Source organism: Oncorhynchus keta, unplaced genomic scaffold (genome assembly GCF_023373465.1).
Source record: "Oncorhynchus keta strain PuntledgeMale-10-30-2019 unplaced genomic scaffold, Oket_V2 Un_scaffold_2576_pilon_pilon, whole genome shotgun sequence".
NCBI classification, from domain to species: domain Eukaryota; kingdom Metazoa; phylum Chordata; class Actinopteri; order Salmoniformes; family Salmonidae; genus Oncorhynchus; species Oncorhynchus keta.
The window spans coordinates 322,131-347,324 of record NW_026290888.1 but is presented as its reverse complement, the minus strand read 5'-3'; the positions used below and the strand labels follow the sequence as shown (position 1 = coordinate 347,324).

Sequence of the window (25,194 nt, the reverse complement as noted above, 5' to 3'; positions counted from 1 at the left end):
AGACATCACGAACCCCCCCTCCAACTGGCCAATAGTAGTGGGAATTAAAGATCCCTGGGAGAGACATCCACTCCCGAACGCTTCCCCGGCCAATAGTAGTGGGAATTAAAGATCCCTGGGAGAGACATCCACTGGAACGCCCCCTCCCGTCCAACTGGCCAATAGTAGTGGGAATTAAACTCTATCCCTGGGAGAGACATCCACTGACTCTACCCCCCCTCCCGTCAACTGGCTACCCCCTCCCTCCCGTCCACGACTTACCCCTCCTCCCGTCAGACGACATCCACTACCCCCTCCCTCCCGCCAAAGATCCCCTCCCCCGTGGGAATTAAAGATCCCCCTGGGAGAGACATCCACTGGAACGCCCCTCCCTCCTGTCAACCCGTAGTACGACTCTACCCCCCCCCGTCACCACGACTCTGGGAGACCACGACTCCACTGGAACCCCCCGTCCCCACCAATAGTACCCCCCTCCCCCGTCACCACGACTCTACCCCCTCCCCCGTCACCACGACTCTACCCCCTCCCCCCCCGTCACCACGACTCTACCCCCTCCCTCCCGTCACCACGACTCTACCCCTCCTCCCGTCACCACGACTCTACCCCCCCTCCCGTCACCACGACTCTACCCCCTCCCTCCTCACCACGACTCCCCCCTCCCGTCACCACGACTCTACCCTCCCGTCCCACGACTCCCCCCTCCACCACGACTCTACCCCCCTCCCGTCACCACGACTCTACCCCCCCTCCCGTCCACGTCTACCCCCCTTCGTCCTTACCCTACCCCCTCCCTCCCGTCACCACGACTCTACCCCCCTCCCGTCACCCCCTACCCTCCCTCCACCACGACTCTACCCCTCCCTCCCGTCACCACGACTCTACCCCCTCCCTCCCGTCCCAAGACTCTACCCCCTCCCCCCCGTCACCACGACTCTACCCCCCCTCCCTCCCAAGACTCCCCCCTCCCTCACCACGACTCTACCCCCTCCCTCCCGCCCTCCCTCCGTCACCACGACTCTACCCCCTCTCTCCCACGACTCCCCCCCTCCCGTCACCACGACTCTACCCCCCCTCCCTCCCGTCACTCACGACTCTACCCCCCCTCCACCCCGACCTACCCCCCTCTCGTCACCACGACTCTACCCCCCCTCCCTCCCGTCACCACGACTCCCCCCCCTCTCACCACGACTCTACCCCACCACGACTCTCCCCCCTCCCGTCACCACGACTCTACCCCTCCCTCCCGTCACCAAGACTCTACCCCCCTCCCGTCACCACGACTCTACCCCCTCCCTCCCGTCACCACGACTCTACCCCCCCTCCCGTCACCACGACTCTACCCCTCTCTCGGCTACGACTCTACCCCCCCCGTCACCAACTCTACCCCCTCCACCACGACTCTACCCTCCCCCTCGTACCACGACTCTACCCCTCCCGATAGCACCAAGACTCTCCCCTCCCTCCCGTCCCACGACTCTACCCCCCTCCCCTCCCGTCACCACGACTCTACCCTCCCTCCCGTCACCAAGACTCTACCCCCCTCCCGTCACCACGACTCTACCCCCCTCCCTCCCGTCACCACGACTCTACCCCTCCTCCCGTCACCAAGACTCTACCCCCTCCCGTCACCACGACTCTACCCCCCTCCCTCTCGTCACCACGACTCTACCCCTCCCTCCCGTCACCAAGACTCTACCCCCTCCCTCCCGTCACCACGACTCTACCCCCCCCTCCCGTCACCACGACTCTACCCCCCCTCCCGTCACCACGACTCTACCCCCTCCCTCCCGTCACCACGACTCTACCCCCCCCCCCGTCACCACGACTCTACCCCCCCTCCCGTCACCACGACTCCCCCCCTCCCGTCACCACGACTCTCTACCCCCTCCACTACGACTCTACCCCCCACCACGACTCCCCCCCACCACGACTCCCTCCCTCCCCGTCACCACGACTCTACCCCCCTCCACCACGACTCTACCCCTCCCTCCCGTCACTACGACTCTACCCTCCCTCCACCACGACTCCCCCTCCCTCCCCGTCACCACGACTCTACCCCCCTCCTCGTCACCACGACTCTACCCCCTCCCTCCACCACGACTCTACCCCCTCCCTCCCGTCACCAAGACTCTACCCCCTCCTCCACCACGACTCTACCCCCCTCCCGTACCACGACTCTACCCCCTCCACTCACGACTCTACCCCCCTCCCTCCACTACGACTCTACCCCCTCCCGTCCACTACGACTCTACCCCCTCCACTACCACGACTCTACCCCCCCCCCACTACGACTCTACCCCCCTCCAGACTCTACCCCTCCACTACTACTCTACCCCTCCACTACGACTCTACCCCCCCACTACGACTCTACCCCCTCCACTACGACTCTACCCCCCTCCACTACGACTCTACCCCCTCCACTACGACTCTACCCCTCCACTACGACTCTACCCCCTCCACTACGACTCACCCCCTCCACTACGACTCTACCCCCTCCACTACGACTCTACCCCCTCCACTACGACCCACTACGACCTACCCCCTCCACTACGACTCTACCCCCTCCACTACGACTCTACCCCCTCCACTACGACTCTCCCCCCCTCCACTACGACTCTACCCCTCCACTACGACTCTACCCCCTCCACTACGACTCTACCCCTCCACTACGACTCTACCCCCCCTCCACTACGACTCTACCCCCTCCACTACGACTCTACCCCCCTCCACTACGACTCTACCCCCTCCACTACGACTCTACCCCCTCCATTGAGGTGAACTGGTGTAAATATGTACAAGACAAATCAACAACAAAAAATACTAATCATTTCACTAGCCTATCAGAGTGTGGGGGTTGGCCAGCCGGCCAATGAGGTGTCCGTGGTAGGCGGGGCTTCTCAGTGTACGCTGGTCCAGGTCCAGCACGGCCAGGTACCGTCCGTAACGAGCCAGAGAGTGAAGCATGCTGGGAGCTGTAGGAGACGTCCTGGGGAGAAAGATGGAAGTTATTTAGTGATTTATATGGTGTTCTAGAACTTCGACTTGTGTTCTAGAACAGCGGTTCCCAAACTTTTTATAGTTCAGTACCCCTTCAAACATTCAACCTCCAGCTGTACCCCCTAGTTCAGTACCCCTTCAAACATTCAACCTCCAGCTGTACCCCCTAGTTCAGTACCCCTTCAAACATTCAACCTCCAGCTGTACCCCCTAGTCCAGTACCCCTTCAAACATTCAACCTCCAGCTGTACCCCCTAGTCCAGTACCCCTTCAAACATTCAACCTCCAGCTGTACCCCTTGTCCAGTACCCCTTCAAACATTCAACCTCCAGCTGTACCCCCTAGTCCTGTACCCCTTCAAACATTCAACCTCCAGCTGTACCCCCTAGTTCCGTACCCCTTCAAATCATTCAACCTCCTCTAGCACCAGGGTCAGCTGTACCCCCTCTAGCACCAGGGTCAGCTGTACCCCCTCTAGCACCAGGGTCAGCTGTACCCCCTCTAGCACCAGGGTCAGCTGTACCCCCTCTAGCACCAGGGTCAGCTGTACCCCCTCTAGCACCAGGGTCAGCTGTACCCCCTCTAGCACCAGGGTCACCACACTCTCAAATGTTATTATTTGCCATCATAGTAAGCCTGCCACACACACTATACGAGAAACTCGTCATCATGCAAGCGGTCAGACAAGTGAAAATGACGGCCAGTAAATACAAAAATAAGCTCGTCTCTCAATTTAAAAAAAAAAATGTGTCAATACTTTGCCCCTTGATAACCAACGTACTTCTCTGTATGTTGTGAAAGCGATACATGATCGCTGCCCACATCGTTGCATAGTGCAGAAAGTGATTTATTATGGTGTTCTAGAACGAGAGTTCAGGGGCCTTGCTTTAACTTCTTGGTGACAGGGGGCAGTATTTTCACGTCCGGATTTAAATTAAATGCATGCCCAAATTCAACTGCCTGCTACTCATCCCCAGATGATAAAATATGCATATTATTAGTAGATTTGGATAGAAAACACTCTGAAGTTTCTCAAACCGTTTGAATCATGTCTGTGACTATAGCAGAACATATTTAGCAGGCGAGAGGTCACTCTCTCTTTCCAATGGTGTTTCATTGGGAATCCAGATTTCTAAGGGACCTTCCTGCAGTTCCTATCGCTTCCACTGGATGTCACCAGTCTTTAGAAATTGGTTGAGGTTTTTCCTTTGTGCAAAATGAAGAAGTACGGTCATCTTGAACGAGGGTGACTTCAACTGTGAGATCGAGGCGCGTCGCCAGAAAGCTACAGTTGTGTTGTTATTTCACTGAACACCAAATGGTTTCATTTTGGCGGTGAAACGAGGCTACTCAGGCAAGAAAAAGAAAAAAAGAACTTGCCCAAATGTTTCGCCCTGTTGGAAAATAGAAACGGATTGTTTTTAAAAATGTGAATCACATTTTTATTTGGCGTACTCCCGACGGCATTGCGCATACCCCAGTTTGGAAATACCTGATCTAGAACTTGGATAGGAGGCAGTACTCCCGACGGCATTGTGCATACCCCAGTTTGGAAATACCTGCTCTAGAACTTGGATAGGAGGCAGTACTCCCGACGGCATTGCGCATACCCCAGTTTGGAAATACCTGATCTAGAACTTGGATAGGAGGCAGTACTCCCGACGGCATTGCGCATACCCCAGTTTGGAAATACCTGCTCTAGAACTTGGATAGGAGGCAGTACTCCCGACGGCATTGCGCATACCCCAGTTTGGAAATAACTGCTCTAGAACTTGGATAGGAGGCAGAGTAATGGGGACGTTCAACATTACAACAGACTATAAAAGGCCTGATAAATCACTACTCAATGTCAGGAGGCAGAGTAATGGGGACGTTCAACATTACAACAGACTATAAAGGCCTGATAAATCACTACTCAATGTCAGGAGGCAGAGTAATGGGGACGTTCAACATTACAACAGACTATAAAAGGCCTGATAAATCACTACTCAATATCATTTGTAGCTCAGTCAGTCACAATTTACCCATGATACAGCAGGGTTTTGATGCTCTGTTTTTACCTGTGGATTCCGATGAGTCTCCAGGTGAGCAGGTCTGTCAGCTGAAGAGGCGTGGCCAAGTAAGGTTGCACAGCATCTCCATAGCGACCAGGTGAAGGCAGGTAGAGCGAGAGGGCAGCGACCGTCCTCCTCACGGAACCCTCCTCTCCACCAATCACCACCAGCGGCCGTCCACTTAGCAGGCAGAACACGGCACTCTGGGAGAAGGAATTCTGCCGCAGGAACCTGAGGGCTCCAGGACCCGCCTTCCTCCTCTGGCGCTGATGTCGTCGCGGATTACCAGCGCTGTGGTTGCCATGGAGATGTGTGGGGGGCAGAGAGGAAGATGGAGAGGTGCTGATGTTGCTCATACAGTCCGATGCCTCGTCTACACTCAGCCTGTAAGGGGTGTCGCCTAGCAACCGCTGCCCCCCTGACCCCCGACCTCTAACATCTAACCTCAAGGGGATAGAAAAGTTCACCTGGAGGTCAGGCACCACCACCCGCCTGCTGTCACTCCCAGCCTGACCTCTGACCTCGCCGTTGGCATGATGATCCTCGTACTGCTGGGAGGAGCCCTCTACTGACACCTGGTGGACTGGAGACAGAAACTATATCAGTTACTAAGAGAGAAAACAGATGATACGTTGTAAGACACCTTGGGGAAAAAAGCATCTGGGATATTGATAAGGGAATTATATGCTTAAAAGGTAATGATTAAAGTATCCCACCTTGAAACTATTAGGGATATTGATAAGGGAATTATATACTTAAAAGGTAATGATTAAAGTATTCCACCCTGAAACTATTAGCGATTATTGGTTTATGTAGTACAATGAATGATTAATAAACGTCCAATAAGGTTCAGTAGAGACATGGGAGGGAGAGAAATGTGTGTGTTTGTGTCGAAGAAAATACAGAGAGATTCAACTGTGTTTGACCCGACCTGGCTAGAACTCTGAGAAACGTATGATAGGACAGGGAGTCCTTCTCAAGGTTCCTGTAATCTCGGGGGAATGGAACTGACAGCGCTGGGTAGTGATACCCAGTGGTGAGAACTCTGGGGAAGGATACAATTCACCTGCTGTTCGTGTGTATGTATGTGTGTAGGACATCTACTGTTTGTGTGGAGGTATGTGCATTATAAAATGGATGTCTTTGTATTATGGACTTCAGAGCGCTCTCGTGAATAAACTGTGCGAACCTTTAGCATAAACTAAATCTTTGCCTAATTATTATTAAACCCAGGGTCTTACAAACCTCGGGATTGGTCAAAGCTTATTGTTAGTTATTATCATTGGGATTGGTCAAAGCTTATTGTTAGTTATTATCATTGGGATTGGTCAAAGCTTATTGTTAGTTATTATCATTGGGATTGGTCAAAGCTTATTGTTAGTTATTATCATTGGGATTGGTCAAAGCTTATTGTTAGTTATTATCATTGGGATTGGTCAAAGCTTATTGTTAGTTATTATCATTGGGATTGGTCAAAGCTTATTGTTAGTTATTATCATTGGGATTGGTCAAAGCTTATTGTTAGTTATTATCATTGGGATTGGTCAAAGCTTATTGTTAGTTATTATCATTGGGATTGGTCAAAGCTTATTGTTAGTTATTATCATTGGGATTGGTCAAAGCTTATTGTTAGTTATTATCATTGGGATTGGTCAAAGCTTATTGTTAGTTATTATCATTGGGATTGGTCAAAGCTTATTGTTAGTTATTATCATTGGGATTGGTCAAAGCAATTGTTAGTTATTATCATTGGGATTGTTATTGTTATTATCATTGGGATTGGTCAAAGCTTATTGTTAGTTATTATCATTGGGATTGGTCAAAGCTTATTGTTAGTTATTATCATTGGGATTGGTCAAAGCTTATTGTTAGTTATTATCATTGGGATTGGTCAAAGCTTATTGTTAGTTATTATCATTGGGATTGGTCAAAGCTTATTGTTAGTTATTATCATTGGGATTGACAGATATGTCATTATTATTATTATTGAAGAGGACAAACAGACAGTCTTACCCAGAGTTCTCTGGGGCTCAGACAAGGGGGCCGGAGTGTCCCATCTCTCTGGCTTCTCCTCATCCAATTCCCGGACTTCAATACCCAGGGTGCGGTGCAGCCGAGTGGGAGTGTCCTCGAGCTCCTCCTTTCCCTCCGTCTGGACTATATTACCCAGGATTCTTTGGTGCAGAGTTTGCTCCTCCTCCTCGTGAACTACAATACCCAGGGTGCTGTGCTGCTGAATGGGCGCGTCCTCACCTGCTGCCTCCTCCTCCTCCTCCTCCTCTTCCTGGATTACACTACCCATGATTCCATGCTCCTCAGGCTCCTCCTCTGTGATGGCGTTGAAGATGAGGTCGTCGGGGAAGATGGAGTCTGAGGTGCTGATGATCTCAATACTGTCCTCGCTGTTCGCCCTCCGTGCCAGGGACCGCACGTCACGTCTCATCCACACCTCCGCAGGGGCACAACTCCGCACCACATCACAGCCTTCACCTTGACCCAACCCACCAGACAACTCTATAGGAGGAGAGGAGAGAGTCTAATACACAGCCCTGACCCCTGACCCACCAGACAACTCTATAGGAGGAGAGGAGAGGAGTCTAACACACAGCCCTGACCCCTGACCCACCAGACAACTCTATAGGAGGAGAGGAGTCTAATACACAGCCCTGACCCTGACCCACCAGACAACTCTATAGGAGGAGAGGAGAGAGTCTAATACACAGCCCTGACCCCTGACCCACCAGACAACTCTATAGGAGGAGAGGAGTCTAATACACAGCCCTGACCCCTGACCCACCAGACAACTCTATAGGAGGAGAGGAGTCTAATACACAGCCCTGACCCCTGACCCACCAGACAACTCTATAGGAGGAGAGAGTCTAATACACAGCCCTGACCCCTGACCCACCAGACAACTCTATAGGAGGAGAGAGTCTAATACACAGCCCTGACCCCTGACCCACCAGACAACTCTATAGGAGGAGAGAGAGTCTAATACACAGCCCTGACCCCTGACCCACCAGACAACTCTATAGGAGGAGAGAGGAGAGAGTCTAATACACAGCCCTGACCCCTGACCCACCAGACAACTCTATAGGAGGAGAGGAGTCTAATACACAGCCCTGACCCCTGACCCACCAGACAACTCTATAGGAGGAGAGGAGAGAGTCTAATACACAGCCCTGACCCCTGACCCACCAGACAACTCTATAGGAGGAGAGGAGAGAGTCTAATACACAGCCCTGACCCCTGACCCACCAGACAACTCTATAGGAGGAGAGGAGTCTAATACACAGCCCTGACCCCTGACCCACCAGACAACTCTATAGGAGGAGAGAGAGTCTAATACACAGCCCTGACCCCTGACCCACCAGACAACTCTATAGGAGGAGAATACACAGCCCTGAGACCCACCAGACAACTCTAATACACAGCCCTGACCCCTGACCCACCAGACAACTCTATAGGAGGAGAGGAGTCTAATACACAGCCCTGACCCCTGACCCACCAGACAACTCTATAGGAGGAGAGGAGAGAGTCTAATACACAGCCCTGACCCCTGACCCACCAGACAACTCTATAGGAGGAGAGGAGTCTAATACACAGCCCTGACCCCTGACCCACCAGACAACTCTATAGGAGGAGAGGAGAGAGTCTAATACACAGCCCTGACCCCTGACCCACCAGACAACTCTATAGGAGGAGAGGAGAGAGTCTAACACACAGCCCTGACCCCTGACCCACCAGACAACTCTATAGGAGGAGTGGAGTCTAATACACAGCCCTGACCCCTGACCCACCAGACAACTCTATAGGAGGAGAGGAGTCTAATACACAGCCCTGACCCCTGACCCACCAGACAACTCTATAGGAGGAGAGAGTCTAATACACAGCCCTGACCCCTGACCCACCAGACAACTCTATAGGAGGAGAGGAGAGAGTCTAATACACAGCCCTGACCCCTGACCCACCAGACAACTCTATAGGAGGAGAGGAGAGAGTCTAATACACAGCCCTGACCCCTGACCCACCAGACAACTCTATAGGAGGAGAGGAGTCTAATACACAGCCCTGACCCCTGACCCACCAGACAACTCTATAGGAGGAGAGGAGAGAGTCTAATACACAGCCCTGACCCCTGACCCACCAGACAACTCTATAGGAGGAGAGAGTCTAATACACAGCCCTGACCCCTGACCCACCAGACAACTCTATAGGAGGAGAGGAGAGAGTCTAATACACAGCCCTGACCCCTGACCCACCAGACAACTCTATAGGAGGAGAGAGAGAGTCTAATACACAGCCCTGACCCCTGACCCACCAGACAACCCTGAGGAGAGGAGGAGTCCCACCAGACCCCTGACCCACTCTATAGGAGGAGAGGAGAGAGTCTAATACACAGCCCTGACCCCTGACCCACCAGACAACTCTATAGGAGGAGAGGAGTCTAATACACAGCCCTGACCCCTGACCCACCAGACAACTCTATAGGAGGAGAGGAGTCTAATACACAGCCCTGACCCCTGACCCACCAGACAACTCTATAGGAGGAGAGGAGTCTAATACACAGCCCTGACCCCTGACCCACCAGACAACTCTATAGGAGGAGAGGAGAGAGTCTAATACACAGCCCTGACCCCTGACCCACCAGACAACTCTATAGGAGAGAGGAGAGAGTCTAATACACAGCCCTGACCCCTGACCCACCAGACAACTCTATAGGAGGAGAGGAGAGAGTCTAATACACAGCCCTGACCCCTGACCCACCAGACAACTCTATAGGAGGAGAGGAGAGAGTCTAATACACAGCCCTGACCCCTGACCCACCAGACAACTCTATAGGAGGAGAGGAGAGAGTCTAATACACAGCCCTGACCCCTGACCCACCAGACAACTCTATAGGAGGAGAGGAGAGAGTCTAATACACAGCCCTGACCCCTGACCCACCAGACAACTCTATAGGAGGAGAGGAGAGAGTCTAATACACAGCCCTGACCCCTGACCCACCAGACAACTCTATAGGAGGAGAGGAGTCTAATACACAGCCCTGACCCCTGACCCACCAGACAACTCTATAGGAGGAGAGAGAGAGTCTAATACACAGCCCTGACCCCTGACCCACCAGACAACTCTATAGGAGGAGAGGAGAGAGTCTAATACACAGCCCTGACCCCTGACCCACCAGACAACTCTATAGGAGGAGAGGAGTCTAATACACAGCCCTGACCCCTGACCCACCAGACAACTCTATAGGAGGAGAGAGAGAGTCTAATACACAGCCCTGACCCCTGACCCACCAGACAACTCTATAGGAGGAGAGGAGAGAGTCTAATACACAGCCCTGACCCCTGACCCACCAGACAACTCTATAGGAGGAGAGGAGAGAGTCTAATACACAGCCCTGACCCCTGACCCACCAGACAACTCTATAGGAGGAGAGGAGTCTAATACACAGCCCTGACCCCTGACCCACCAGACAACTCTATAGGAGGAGAGAGTCTAATACACAGCCCTGACCCTGACCCACCAGACAACTCTATAGGAGGAGAGAGAGAGTCTAATACACAGCCCTGACCCCTGACCCACCAGACAACTCTATAGGAGGAGAGGAGTCTAAGGAGGAGAGGAGAGAGTCTACACAGCCCTGACCCCTGACCCACCAGACAACTCTATAGGAGGAGAGGAGTCTAATACACAGCCCTGACCCCTGACCCACCAGACAACTCTATAGGAGGAGAGGAGTCTAATACACAGCCCTGACCCCTGACCCACCAGACAACTCTATAGGAGGAGAGGAGTCTAATACACAGCCCTGACCCCTGACCCACCAGACAACTCTATAGGAGGAGAGGAGTCTAATACACAGCCCTGACCCCTGACCCACCAGACAACTCTATAGGAGGAGAGGAGTCTAATACACAGCCCTGACCCCTGACCCACCAGACAACTCTATAGGAGGAGAGGAGTCTAATACACAGCCCTGACCCCTGACCCACCAGACAACTCTATAGGAGGAGAGGAGTCTAATACACAGCCCTGACCCCTGACCCACCAGACAACTCTATAGGAGGAGAGGAGAGAGTCTAATACACAGCCCTGACCCCTGACCCACCAGACAACTCTATAGGAGGAGAGAGTCTAATACACAGCCCTGACCCCTGACCCACCAGACAACTCTATAGGAGGAGAGGAGAGTCTAATACACAGCCCTGACCCCTGACCCACCAGACAACTCTATAGGAGGAGAGAGTCTAATACACAGCCCTGACCCCTGACCCACCAGACAACTCTATAGGAGGAGAGGAGTCTAATACACAGCCCTGACCCCTGACCCACCAGACAACTCTATAGGAGGAGAGGAGAGAGTCTAATACACAGCCCTGACCCCTGACCCACCAGACAACTCTATAGGAGGAGAGGAGTCTAATACACAGCCCTGACCCCTGACCCACCAGACAACTCTATAGGAGGAGAGAGTCTAATACACAGCCCTGACCCCTGACCCACCAGACAACTCTATAGGAGGAGAGGAGTCTAATACACAGCCCTGACCCCTGACCCACCAGACAACTCTATAGGAGGAGAGGAGAGAGTCTAATACACAGCCCTGACCCCTGACCCACCAGACAACTCTATAGGAGGAGAGAGAGAGTCTAATACACAGCCCTGACCCCTGACCCACCAGACAACTCTATAGGAGGAGAGAGAGAGTCTAATACACAGCCCTGACCCCTGACCCACCAGACAACTCTATAGGAGGAGAGGAGAGTCTAATACACAGCCCTGACCCCTGACCCACCAGACAACTCTATAGGAGGAGAGAGTCTAATACACAGCCCTGACCCCTGACCCACCAGACAACTCTATAGGAGGAGAGGAGTCTAATACACAGCCCTGACCCCTGACCCACCAGACAACTCTATAGGAGGAGAGGAGAGAGTCTAATACACAGCCCTGACCCCTGACCCACCAGACAACTCTATAGGAGGAGAGGAGAGAGTCTAATACACAGCCCTGACCCTGACCCACCAGACAACTCTATAGGAGGAGAGGAGTCTAATACACAGCCCTGACCCCTGACCCACCAGACAACTCTATAGGAGGAGAGAGTCTAATACACAGCCCTGACCCCTGACCCACCAGACAACTCTATAGGAGGAGAGGAGAGAGTCTAATACACAGCCCTGACCCCTGACCCACCAGACAACTCTATAGGAGGAGAGGAGTCTAATACACAGCCCTGACCCCTGACCCACCAGACAACTCTATAGGAGGAGAGAGTCTAATACACAGCCCTGACCCCTGACCCACCAGACAACTCTATAGGAGGAGAGGAGAGAGTCTAATACACAGCCCTGACCCCTGACCCACCAGACAACTCTATAGGAGGAGAGGAGTCTAATACACAGCCCTGACCCCTGACCCACCAGACAACTCTATAGGAGGAGAGAGTCTAATACACAGCCCTGACCCCTGACCCACCAGACAACTCTATAGGAGGAGAGGAGAGAGTCTAATACACAGCCCTGACCCCTGACCCACCAGACAACTCTATAGGAGGAGAGGAGTCTAATACACAGCCCTGACCCCTGACCCACCAGACAACTCTATAGGAGGAGAGGAGTCTAATACACAGCCCTGACCCCTGACCCACCAGACAACTCTATAGGAGGAGAGGAGTCTAATACACAGCCCTGACCCCTGACCCACCAGACAACTCTATAGGAGGAGAGAGTCTAATACACAGCCCTGACCCCTGACCCACCAGACAACTCTATAGGAGGAGAGGAGAGAGTCTAATACACAGCCCTGACCCCTGACCCACCAGACAACTCTATAGGAGGAGAGGAGAGAGTCTAATACACAGCCCTGACCCCTGACCCACCAGACAACTCTATAGGAGGAGAGGAGTCTAATACACAGCCCTGACCCCTGACCCACCAGACAACTCTATAGGAGGAGAGAGTCTAATACACAGCCCTGACCCCTGACCCACCAGACAACTCTATAGGAGGAGAGAGTCTAATACACAGCCCTGACCCCTGACCCACCAGACAACTCTATAGGAGGAGAGAGTCTAATACACAGCCCTGACCCCTGACCCACCAGACAACTCTATAGGAGGAGAGGAGTCTAATACACAGCCCTGACCCCTGACCCACCAGACAACTCTATAGGAGGAGAGGAGAGAGTCTAATACACAGCCCTGACCCCTGACCCACCAGACAACTCTATAGGAGGAGAGAGTCTAATACACAGCCCTGACCCCTGACCCACCAGACAACTCTATAGGAGGAGAGGAGTCTAATACACAGCCCTGACCCCTGACCCACCAGACAACTCTATAGGAGGAGAGAGAGTCTAATACACAGCCCTGACCCCTGACCCACCAGACAACTCTATAGGAGGAGAGAGTCTAATACACAGCCCTGACCCCTGACCCACCAGACAACTCTATAGGAGGAGAGGAGTCTAATACACAGCCCTGACCCCTGACCCACCAGACAACTCTATAGGAGGAGAGGAGAGAGTCTAATACACAGCCCTGACCCCTGACCCACCAGACAACTCTATAGGAGGAGAGGAGTCTAATACACAGCCCTGACCCCTGACCCACCAGACAACTCTATAGGAGGAGAGGAGTCTAATACACAGCCCTGACCCCTGACCCACCAGACAACTCTATAGGAGGAGAGAGTCTAATACACAGCCCTGACCCCTGACCCACCAGACAACTCTATAGGAGGAGAGAGTCTAATACACAGCCCTGACCCCTGACCCACCAGACAACTCTATAGGAGGAGAGGAGTCTAATACACAGCCCTGACCCCTGACCCACCAGACAACTCTATAGGAGGAGAGGAGAGAGTCTAATACACAGCCCTGACCCCTGACCCACCAGACAACTCTATAGGAGGAGAGGAGTCTAATACACAGCCCTGACCCCTGACCCACCAGACAACTCTATAGGAGGAGAGAGTCTAATACACAGCCCTGACCCCTGACCCACCAGACAACTCTATAGGAGGAGAGGAGTCTAATACACAGCCCTGACCCCTGACCCACCAGACAACTCTATAGGAGGAGAGGAGAGGGGTCTAATACACAGCCCTGACCCTGACCCACCAGACAACTCTATAGGAGGAGAGGAGAGAGTCTAATACACAGCCCTGACCCCTGACCCACCAGACAACTCTATAGGAGGAGGAGAGAGTCTAATACACAGCCCTGACCCCTGACCCACCAGACAACTCTATAGGAGGAGAGGAGTCTAATACACAGCCCTGACCCCTGACCCACCAGACAACTCTATAGGAGGAGAGAGTCTAATACACAGCCCTGACCCCTGACCCACCAGACAACTCTATAGGAGGAGAGAGTCTAATACACAGCCCTGACCCCTGACCCACCAGACAACTCTATAGGAGGAGAGGGTCTAATACACAGCCCTGACCCCTGACCCACCAGACAACTCTATAGGAGGAGAGGGTCTAATACACAGCCCTGACCCCTGACCCACCAGACAACTCTATAGGAGGAGAGGGTCTAATACACAGCCCTGACCCCTGACCCACCAGACAACTCTATAAGAGGAGAGGAGAGAGTCTAATACACAGCCCTGACCCCTGACCCACCAGACAACTCTATAGGAGGAGAGGAGTCTAATACACAGCCCTGACCCCTGACCCACCAGACAACTCTATAGGAGGAGAGGAGTCTAATACACAGCCCTGACCCCTGACCCACCAGACAACTCTATAGGAGGAGAGAGAGTCTAATACACAGCCCTGACCCCTGACCCACCAGACAACTCTATAGGAGGAGAGGAGAGAGTCTAATACACAGCCCTGACCCCTGACCCACCAGACAACTCTATAGGAGGAGAGGAGTCTAATACACAGCCCTGACCCCTGACCCACCAGACAACTCTATAGGAGGAGAGAGTCTAATACACAGCCCTGACCCCTGACCCACCAGACAACTCTATAGGAGGAGAGGAGTCTAATACACAGCCCTGACCCCTGACCCACCAGACAACTCTATAGGAGGAGAGAGAGTCTAATACACAGCCCTGACCCCTGACCCACCAGACAACTCTATAGGAGGAGAGGAGAGAGTCTAATACACAGCCCTGACCCCTGACCCACCAGACAACTCTATAGGAGGAGAGGAGTCTAATACACAGCCCTGACCCCTGACCCACCAGACAACTCTATAGGAGGAGAGGAGTCTAATACACAGCCCTGACCCCTGACCCACCAGACAACTCTATAGGAGGAGAGGAGTCTAATACACAGCCCTGACCCCTGACCCACCAGACAACTCTATAGGAGGAGAGGAGTCTAATACACAGCCCTGACCCCTGACCCACCAGACAACTCTATAGGAGGAGAGGAGTCTAATACACAGCCCTGACCCCTGACCCACCAGACAACTCTATAGGAGGAGAGGAGTCTAATACACACCCCTGACCCCTGACCCACCAGACAACCCTATAGGAGGAGAGGAGAGAGTCTAATACACAGCCCTGACCCCTGACCCACCAGACAACTCTATAGGAGGAGAGGAGAGAGTCTAATACACAGCCCTGACCCCTGACCCACCAGACAACTCTATAGGAGGAGAGGAGAGAGTCTAATACACAGCCCTGACCCCTGACCCACCAGACAACTCTATAGGAGGAGAGGAGAGTCTAATACACAGCCCTGACCCCTGACCCACCAGACAACTCTATAGGAGGAGAGAGTCTAATACACAGCCCTGACCCCTGACCCACCAGACAACTCTATAGGAGGAGAGGAGAGTCTAATACACAGCCCTGACCCCTGACCCACCAGACAACTCTATAGGAGGAGAGGAGAGAGTCTAATACACAGCCCTGACCCCTGACCCACCAGACAACTCTATAGGAGGAGAGAGAGAGTCTAATACACAGCCCTGACCCCTGACCCACCAGACAACTCTATAGGAGGAGAGAGTCTAATACACAGCCCTGACCCCTGACCCACCAGACAACTCTATAGGAGGAGAGGAGTCTAATACACAGCCCTGACCCCTGACCCACCAGACAACTCTATAGGAGGAGAGAGAGTCTAATACACAGCCCTGACCCCTGACCCACCAGACAACTCTATAGGAGGAGAGGAGAGTCTAATACACAGCCCTGACCCCTGACCCACCAGACAACTCTATAGGAGGAGAGGAGAGAGTCTAATACACAGCCCTGACCCCTGACCCACCAGACAACTCTATAGGAGGAGAGGAGTCTAATACACAGCCCTGACCCCTGACCCACCAGACAACTCTATAGGAGGAGGGAGAGAGTCTAATACACAGCCCTGACCCCTGACCCACCAGACAACTCTATAGGAGGAGAGGAGAGAGTCTAATACACAGCCCTGACCCCTGACCCACCAGACAACTCTATAGGAGGAGAGGAGAGTCTAATACACAGCCCTGACCCCTGACCCACCAGACAACTCTATAGGAGGAGAGGAGAGAGTCTAATACACAGCCCTGACCCCTGACCCACCAGACAACTCTATAGGAGGAGAGGAGAGAGTCTAATACACAGCCCTGACCCCTGACCCACCAGACAACTCTATAGGAGGAGAGGAGTCTAATACACAGCCCTGACCCCTGACCCACCAGACAACTCTATAGGAGGAGAGGAGTCTAATACACAGCCCTGACCCCTGACCCACCAGACAACTCTATAGGAGGAGAGGAGTCTAATACACAGCCCTGACCCCTGACCCACCAGACAACTCTATAGGAGGAGAGAGTCTAATACACAGCCCTGACCCCTGACCCACCAGACAACTCTATAGGAGGAGAGGAGTCTAATACACAGCCCTGACCCCTGACCCACCAGACAACTCTATAGGAGGAGAGGAGTCTAATACACAGCCCTGACCCCTGACCCACCAGACAACTCTATAGGAGGAGAGGAGAGAGTCTAATACACAGCCCTGACCCCTGACCCACCAGACAACTCTATAGGAGGAGAGGAGAGTCTAATACACAGCCCTGACCCCTGACCCACCAGACAACTCTATAGGAGGAGAGGAGTCTAATACACAGCCCTGACCCCTGACCCACCAGACAACTCTATAGGAGGAGAGGAGAGAGTCTAATACACAGCCCTGACCCCTGACCCACCAGACAACTCTATAGGAGGAGAGGAGAGAGTCTAATACACAGCCTGACCCCTGACCCACCAGACAACTCTATAGGAGGAGAGGAGAGAGTCTAATACACAGCCCTGACCCCTGACCCACCAGACAACTCTATAGGAGGAGAGGAGAGAGTCTAATACACAGCCCTGACCCCTGACCCACCAGACAACTCTATAGGAGGAGAGGAGAGAGTCTAATACACAGCCCTGACCCCTGACCCACCAGACAACTCTATAGGAGGAGAGGAGAGAGTCTAATACACAGCCCTGACCCCTGACCCACCAGACAACTCTATAGGAGGAGAGGAGAGAGTCTAATACACAGCCCTGACCCCTGACCCACCAGACAACTCTATAGGAGGAGAGGATCTAATACACAGCCCTGACCCCTGACCCACCAGACAACTCTATAGGAGGAGAGGAGTCTAATACACAGCCCTGACCCCTGACCCACCAGACAACTCTATAGGAGGAGTGGAGTCTAATACACAGCCCTGACCCCTGACCCACCAGACAACTCTATAGGAGGAGAGGAGTCTAATACACAGCCCTGACCCCTGACCCACCAGACAACTCTATAGGAGGAGAGGAGAGAGTCTAATACACAGCCCTGACCCCTGACCCACCAGACAACTCTATAGGAGGAGAGGAGAGAGTCTAATACACAGCCCTGACCCCTGACCCACCAGACAACTCTATAGGAGGAGAGGAGAGAGTCTAATACACAGCCCTGACCCCTGACCCACCAGACAACTCTATAGGAGGAGAGGAGAGAGTCTAATACACAGCCCTGACCCCTGACCCACCAGACAACTCTATAGGAGGAGAGGAGTCTAATACACAGCCCTGACCCCTGACCCACCAGACAACTCTATAGGAGGAGAGGAGAGAGTCTAATACACAGCCCTGACCCCTGACCCACCAGACAACTCTATAGGAGGAGAGGAGTCTAATACACAGCCCTGACCCCTGACCCACCAGACAACTCTATAGGAGGAGAGAGTCTAATACACAGCCCTGACCCCTGACCCACCAGACAACTCTATAGGAGGAGAGGAGAGAGTCTAATACACAGCCCTGACCCCTGACCCACCAGACAACTCTATAGGAGGAGAGAGTCTAATACACAGCCCTGACCCCTGACCCACCAGACAACTCTATAGGAGGAGAGGAGTCTAATACACAGCCCTGACCCCTGACCCACCAGACAACTCTATAGGAGGAGAGGAGAGAGTCTAATACACAGCCCTGACCCCTGACCCACCAGACAACTCTATAGGAGGAGAGGAGTCTAATACACAGCCCTGACCCCTGACCCACCAGACAACTCTATAGGAGGAGAGAGTCTAATACACAGCCCTGACCCCTGACCCACCAGACAACTCTATAGGAGGAGAGTCTAATACACAGCCCTGACCCCTGACCCACCAGACAACTCTATAGGAGGAGTGGAGTCTAATACACAGCCCTGACCCCTGACCCACCAGACAACTCTATAGGAGGAGAGGAGAGAGTCTAATACACAGCCCTGACCCCTGACCACACAGACAACTCTATAGGAGGAGAGGAGTCTAATACACAGCCCTGACCCCTGACCCACCAGACAACTCTATAGGAGGAGAGGAGGAGTCTAATACACAGCCCTGACCCCTGACCCACCAGACAACTCTATAGGAGGAGAGGAGAGAGTCTAATACACAGCCCTGACCCCTGACCCACCAGACAACTCTATAGGAGGAGAGAGTCTAATACACAGCCCTGACCCCTGACCCACCAGACAACTCTATAGGAGGAGAGGAGAGAGTCTAATACACAGCCCTGACCCCTGACCCACCAGACAACTCTATAGGAGGAGAGGAGAGAGTCTAATACACAGCCCTGACCCCTGACCCACCAGACAACTCTATAGGAGGAGAGGAGTCTAATACACAGCCCTGACCCCTGACCCACCAGACAACTCTATAGGAGGAGAGGAGAGAGTCTAATACACAGCCCTGACCCCTGACCCACCAGACAACTCTATAGGAGGAGAGGAGTCTAATACACAGCCCTGACCCCTGACCCACCAGACAACTCTATAGGAGGAGAGGAGTCTAATACACAGCCCTGACCCCTGACCCACCAGACAACTCTATAGGAGGAGAGGAGTCTAATACACAGCCCTGACCCCTGACCCACCAGACAACTCTATAGGAGGAGGAGTCTAATACACAGCCCTGACCCCTGACCCACCAGACAACTCTATAGGAGGAGAGGAGTCTAATACACAGCCCTGACCCCTGACCCACCAGACAACTCTATAGGAGGAGAGGAGAGAGTCTAATACACAGCCCTGACCCCTGACCCACCAGACAACTCTATAGGAGGAGAGGAGTCTAATACACAGCCCTGACCCCTGACCCACCAGACAACTCTATAGGAGGAGAGAGAGTCTAATACACAGCCCTGACCCCTGACCCACCAGACAACTCTATAGGAGGAGGAGTCTAATACACAGCCCTGACCCCTGACCCACCAGACAACTCTATAGGAGGAGAGGAGTCTAATACACAGCCCTGACCCCTGACCCACCAGACAACTCTATAGGAGGAGAGAGTCTAATACACAGCCCTGACCCCTGACCCACCAGACAACTCTATAGGAGGAGAGAGAGTCTAATACACAGCCCTGACCCCTGACCCACCAGACAACTCTATAGGAGGAGAGGAGTCTAATACACAGCCCTGACCCCTGACCCACCAGACAACTCTATAGGAGGAGAGGAGTCTAATACACAGCCCTGACCCCTGACCCACCAGACAACTCTATAGGAGGAGAGGAGTCTAATACACAGCCCTGACCCCTGACCCACCAGACAACTCTATAGGAGGAGAGAGTCTAATACACAGCCCTGACCCCTGACCCACCAGACAACTCTATAGGAGGAGAGGAGTCTAATACACAGCCCTGACCCCTGACCCACCAGACAACTCTATAGGAGGAGAGGAGTCTAATACACAGCCCTGACCCCTGACCCACCAGACAACTCTATAGGAGGAGAGGAGTCTAATACACAGCCCTGACCCCTGACCCACCAGACAACTCTATAGGAGGAGAGGAGAGAGTCTAATACACACCCCATAATGACATCACAACACCCCATAATGACGTCACAACACCCCATAATGACGTTACAACACCCCATAATGACGTCACAACACCCCATAACGACGTTACAACACCCCATAACGACGTCACAACACCCCATAACGACGTCACAACACCCCATAACGACGTCACAACACCCCATAATGACATCACAACACCCCATAACGACGCCACAACACCCCATAACGACGTCACAACACCCCATAACGACGCCAACACCCCATAACGACGCTACAACACTAATGACGTCACAACACCCCATAACGACGTCACAACACCCCATAACGACGTCACAACACCCCATAACGACGTCACAACACCCCATAACGACGTCACAACACCCCATAATGACGTCACAACACCCCATAATGACGTCACAACACCCCATAATGACGTCACAACACCCCATAATGACGTCACAACACCCCATAATGACGTCACAACACCCCATAATGACGTCACAACACCCCATAACGACGTCACAACACCCCATAATGACGTCACAACACCCCATAATGACGTCACAACACCCCATAATGACGTCACAACACCCCATAATGACGTCACAACACCCCATAATGACGTCACAACACCCCATAATGACGTCACAACACCCCATAATGACGTCACAACACCCCATAATGACGTCACATAATGACGTCACAGCACCCCCATAATGACGCGTCACAACACCCCACACGCACAACCCCCATAACGACGTCACAACCCCCAGCACCCCATAATGACGTCACAACACCCCATAATGACGTCACAACACCCCATAACGACGTCACAACACCCCATAACGACGTTACAACAACACCCCATAATGCGTCACAACACCCCATAATGACGTCACAACACCCCATAATGACGTTACAACACCCCATAATGACGTTACAACACCCCATAATGACATCACAACACCCCATAATGACATCACAACACCCCATAATGACGTCACAACACCCCATAATGACGTCACAACACCCCATAATGACGTCACAACACCCCATAATGACATCACAACACCCCGTAATGACAAAACAAAAACAGGTTTAGACATTTTTGCAAATGTATTCAAAAGAAAAACAGAAATACATTATTTACATAAGTATTCAGAACCTTTGCTATGAGACTCGAAATTGAGCTCAGATGCATCCTGTTTCCATTGATCATCCATCGATTAAGATGTTTCTACAACTTGATTAGAGTCCACCCGTGGTAAATTCAATTGATTGGACATGATTTAGAAAGGCACACACCTGTCTGTATAAGGTCCCCAAGAACGAAGGTCCCCAAGAACGCAGTGGCCTCCATCATTCTTGAATGGAAGAAGTTTGGAACCACCAAGACTCTTCCTAGAGCTGGCCGCTCGGCCAAACTGACCAATCAGGAGAAGGAGCTTGGTCAGGGAGGTGACCAAGACCCGATGGTCACTCTGACAGAGCTCCAGAGTTCCTCTGTGGAGATGGGAGAACCTTCCAGAAGGACAACCATCTCTGCAGCACTCCAACAATCAGGCCTTTATGGTAGAGTGGCCAGACGGAAGCCACTCCTCAGTAAAAGGCACCTGAGAGCCCACTTAGAGTTAGCCAAAAACAACCTAAAAGACTCTCAGACCATGAGAAACAAGATTCTCTGTTCTGATGAAACCAAGATTGATCTATTTGGCCTGAATGCCAAGCGTTACATTTGGAGGAAACCTGGCACCATCCCTAGAGTGAAGCATGGTGGTGGTGGCAGCATCATGCTGTGGGGATGTTTTTCAGCGGCAGGGACTGGGAGACTAGTCAGGATCGAGTCAAAGATGAACGGAGCAAAGTACAGAGACATCCTTGATGAAAACCTGCTCAGGACCTCAGGTTCACCTTCCAACAGGACAACGACCCGAAGCACACAGCCAAGACAACGCAGGAGTGGCTTCAGGACAAGTCTCTGAATGTCCTTGAGTGGCCCAGCCAGAGCCCGACTTGAACCCGATCTAACATCTCTGGAGAGACCTGAAAATAGCTGTGCAGCGATGCTCCCCATCCAACCTGACAGAGCTTGAGAGGATCTGCAGAGAAGAATGGGAGAAACTCCCCAAATACAGGTGTGCCAAGCTTGTAGCGTCATACCCAAGAAGACTTGAGGCTTTAATCACTGCCAATGGTGCTTCAACAAAGTACTGAGTAAAGGGTCTGAATACTTAAGTAAATGTGATCAGTTTTTTAATAATTATTTTTTTTAAACTTGTGCATTTGCAAACATTTCTAAAAACCTGTTTTTGCTCTGTCATTATGGGGTATTGTGATGTCATTATGGGGTATTGTGATGTCACTATGGGGTATTGTGATGTCACTATGGGGTATTGTGATGTCATTATGGGGTATTGTGTGTAGATTGAAGGGGGGGGAAACGATTGAATCCATTTCAGAATAAGGCTGTAACACAACGTGTTAAAAGTCAAGGGGTCTGAACAGATTCTGAATTCACTGTACCTCTGAGTTCCACGTGGGTTAGTCCCTGTGTTCTATACGAGCGCTCCGTCCCCAGAACCTCAATGCTGTCTCCGCTGCTCACGCTGCCTGGTCTCGTCTCCGCGGTTACTCCTTCTCCCTCAGGATCAAGTGTCGGCTCCGCCCCTCCACTTCCTGTCTCCAGTTTGATTGACACCTCCTCCACGCAGGAGAAGAACGACTCCAGGCTCGGTGGACCCGCCCCTGCCACAGGATGTGACATCACGCCGCTTCCTCCCTCTAGCCCCGCCCCATCCTCCTCCAGGTCCTCCTCCTCCTCCTGGTCCCAGAGCTGGAACAGGAACTGTGTGTGTGAAAGCGTCCTAGAGAGCCTGTGTGTGATGCGACGGTTGTGTAGAACACTCTGGTCTCCACGGAGACGGCGTTCTGCGTTGCCCAGCTGTTCTAGCGTCAGAGACAGGAAGTAGCAGTCGCTCAGCTCCTCCAACGGCTTCAGACGGCGGTCGAACCGCCTCGCTGACCAGCCCCCGCCCCCTAGCGACGCCCCGGAAACCAGCTGGGGGGTGTATGAGGGGGAGGAGGGATCAGGAGTCAAGGGGAGGGTCTCTGGAATCAGGGAGGGGTCGTAGGGCAGAAAGCCTGGGTCTTTTAACTTCCTGTTGGGATAGGAAGTGACCTGGTGGAGGAGGGATCTGTGGTCCACGATGGAACGATCCACGCTAGCAAGCTCGTTGGCCGTCTTCTGCAGCTCCGCCTCCTCCCTGATCTCCGCACCCTCATTGGATATCCTTTGAAGCGCTGCTTGAAGGATGGATCGTGTGTACCTGTCAACAGAGAGAAGGATTTAAAAAACAAACTCTGTGGATCGTGTGTACCTGTCAACAGAGAGAAGGATTTAAAAAACGCTCACACAAACAAACTCTGTGGATCGTGTGTACCTGTCAACAGAGAGAAGGATTTAAAAAACGCTCACACAAACAAACTCTGTGGATCGTGTGTACCTGTCAACAGAGAGAAGGATTTAAAAAACGCTCGCACAAACAAACTCTGTGGATCGTGTGTACCTGTCAACAGAGAGAAGGATTTAAGAAAACGCTCACACAAACAAACTCTGTGGATCGTGTGTACCTGTTGTCATGACGTTGGCCTGGGGGATAGGTTTCTGATAGTCATAAATACCTCTTCCCCCATTTTTCCTCTCTCTACCCTACTGATGTGACATTTGAAACCCCCTTGGTTAACATTGAGATTCTGGGAACATCAGAAGGTGGGGGGAAATGAACTATATTCTGGTAATCCGACCAATTGAAAATATGCGGTGGACTTAATGAATATGATGTCAGTTCGGTTGTCATCTGAGACATTCTCATCAATGATAAGATGACATAAACTCGACAGTGGAAAGTCTACACATCAGAGTTATCGGATTCAAATGGAATTGTTGTTCAATTTAAATGTTTGAATATGAAATTATTTGTGATGGGATGAAATGTGATTTTAGCTTCTAAAATGTGACATTTGGGTTTTCATAAGATAGGGCTGCTCAATCAGTGGCCCGCCCCTGTGAAGGGACAAGGGCTATAAATCTTTTCAAACACACCCTCCTCTCCCTTCCTATATTAAGCCCTTGACGACAACATAACTTCCTGTTCCGAGGATATGAGGACGACGGTCCGATGTCAGAATGGTTCAGATAATAACTACAGAACGAAGCCAACATCAGCATGAGCTTTGGTTGCGAATGGTATGAACTTTGAACTCTTATTCACTCCAGAAGTGATACCTCCTAGCCGTTGAGTTAGCGACCGCAGCTGCAAACGAGGGTTAGGAAGGAACAGACAGACTATCCCATCTACCACACAACAACGTTACTACAACTTATCCAATTGACCACCAGAGACATTCTTCAAAGGACAAAGGACTCGGTTTGGCAACACGGCCTTCCATCTAACACCAACCTACTGAAGCGCAGCTCAGAGTAAATATTTATTGCATGTTCCTTTTCCAAATGGGCTGTAATTTAGAATGCATAAGATACTGTATTTACGATAGCACAGCTTCTTTCTTTGTTCCTCAGTCTTCCCGCTCTTTCACTCAAACCCAACCCCTTTTCCTTGTGTAACAAAGGGGCCGTTTTCCTTTATGACGTAATTTGTAATCAAGTTAAGATTGAATTATGTGCATGTGTGATTCTGTGTGATTAGTTAGGTATTTAGTAAATAAATAATTAAACCCAATTTTGTATTGCTGATTCAACTTGTTAGCCAGGGTTCATGCAGATAAAATAATTTACAACTTTCAGATGAGACTGAATTAAGACAACGATTGATATCGACTGCTATGGATGTAAAATGAG

General features: G+C 51.9%; 1 protein-coding gene across 1 annotated transcript in view; it reads right to left on the bottom strand.

Annotated features, from left to right (window-relative positions):
- The window catches only part of smcr8b (Smith-Magenis syndrome chromosome region, candidate 8b), a 28,529-nt gene extending 4,553 nt beyond the window's left edge, over positions 1-23,976 (bottom strand). The window contains exons 1-6 of the mRNA XM_052515440.1: positions 23,967-23,976; positions 23,749-23,776; positions 22,860-23,662; positions 7,065-7,565; positions 5,058-5,634; positions 2,838-2,986 (exon numbers count right to left, since the gene is read on the bottom strand). Of these exons, the coding sequence (XP_052371400.1) occupies positions 2,838-2,986; positions 5,058-5,634; positions 7,065-7,565; positions 22,860-23,662; positions 23,749-23,776; positions 23,967-23,976 (2,068 nt within the window). The remainder of the gene's footprint in view (positions 1-2,837; positions 2,987-5,057; positions 5,635-7,064; positions 7,566-22,859; positions 23,663-23,748; positions 23,777-23,966) is intronic.
- Positions 23,977-25,194: the final 1,218 nt, after the last annotated feature.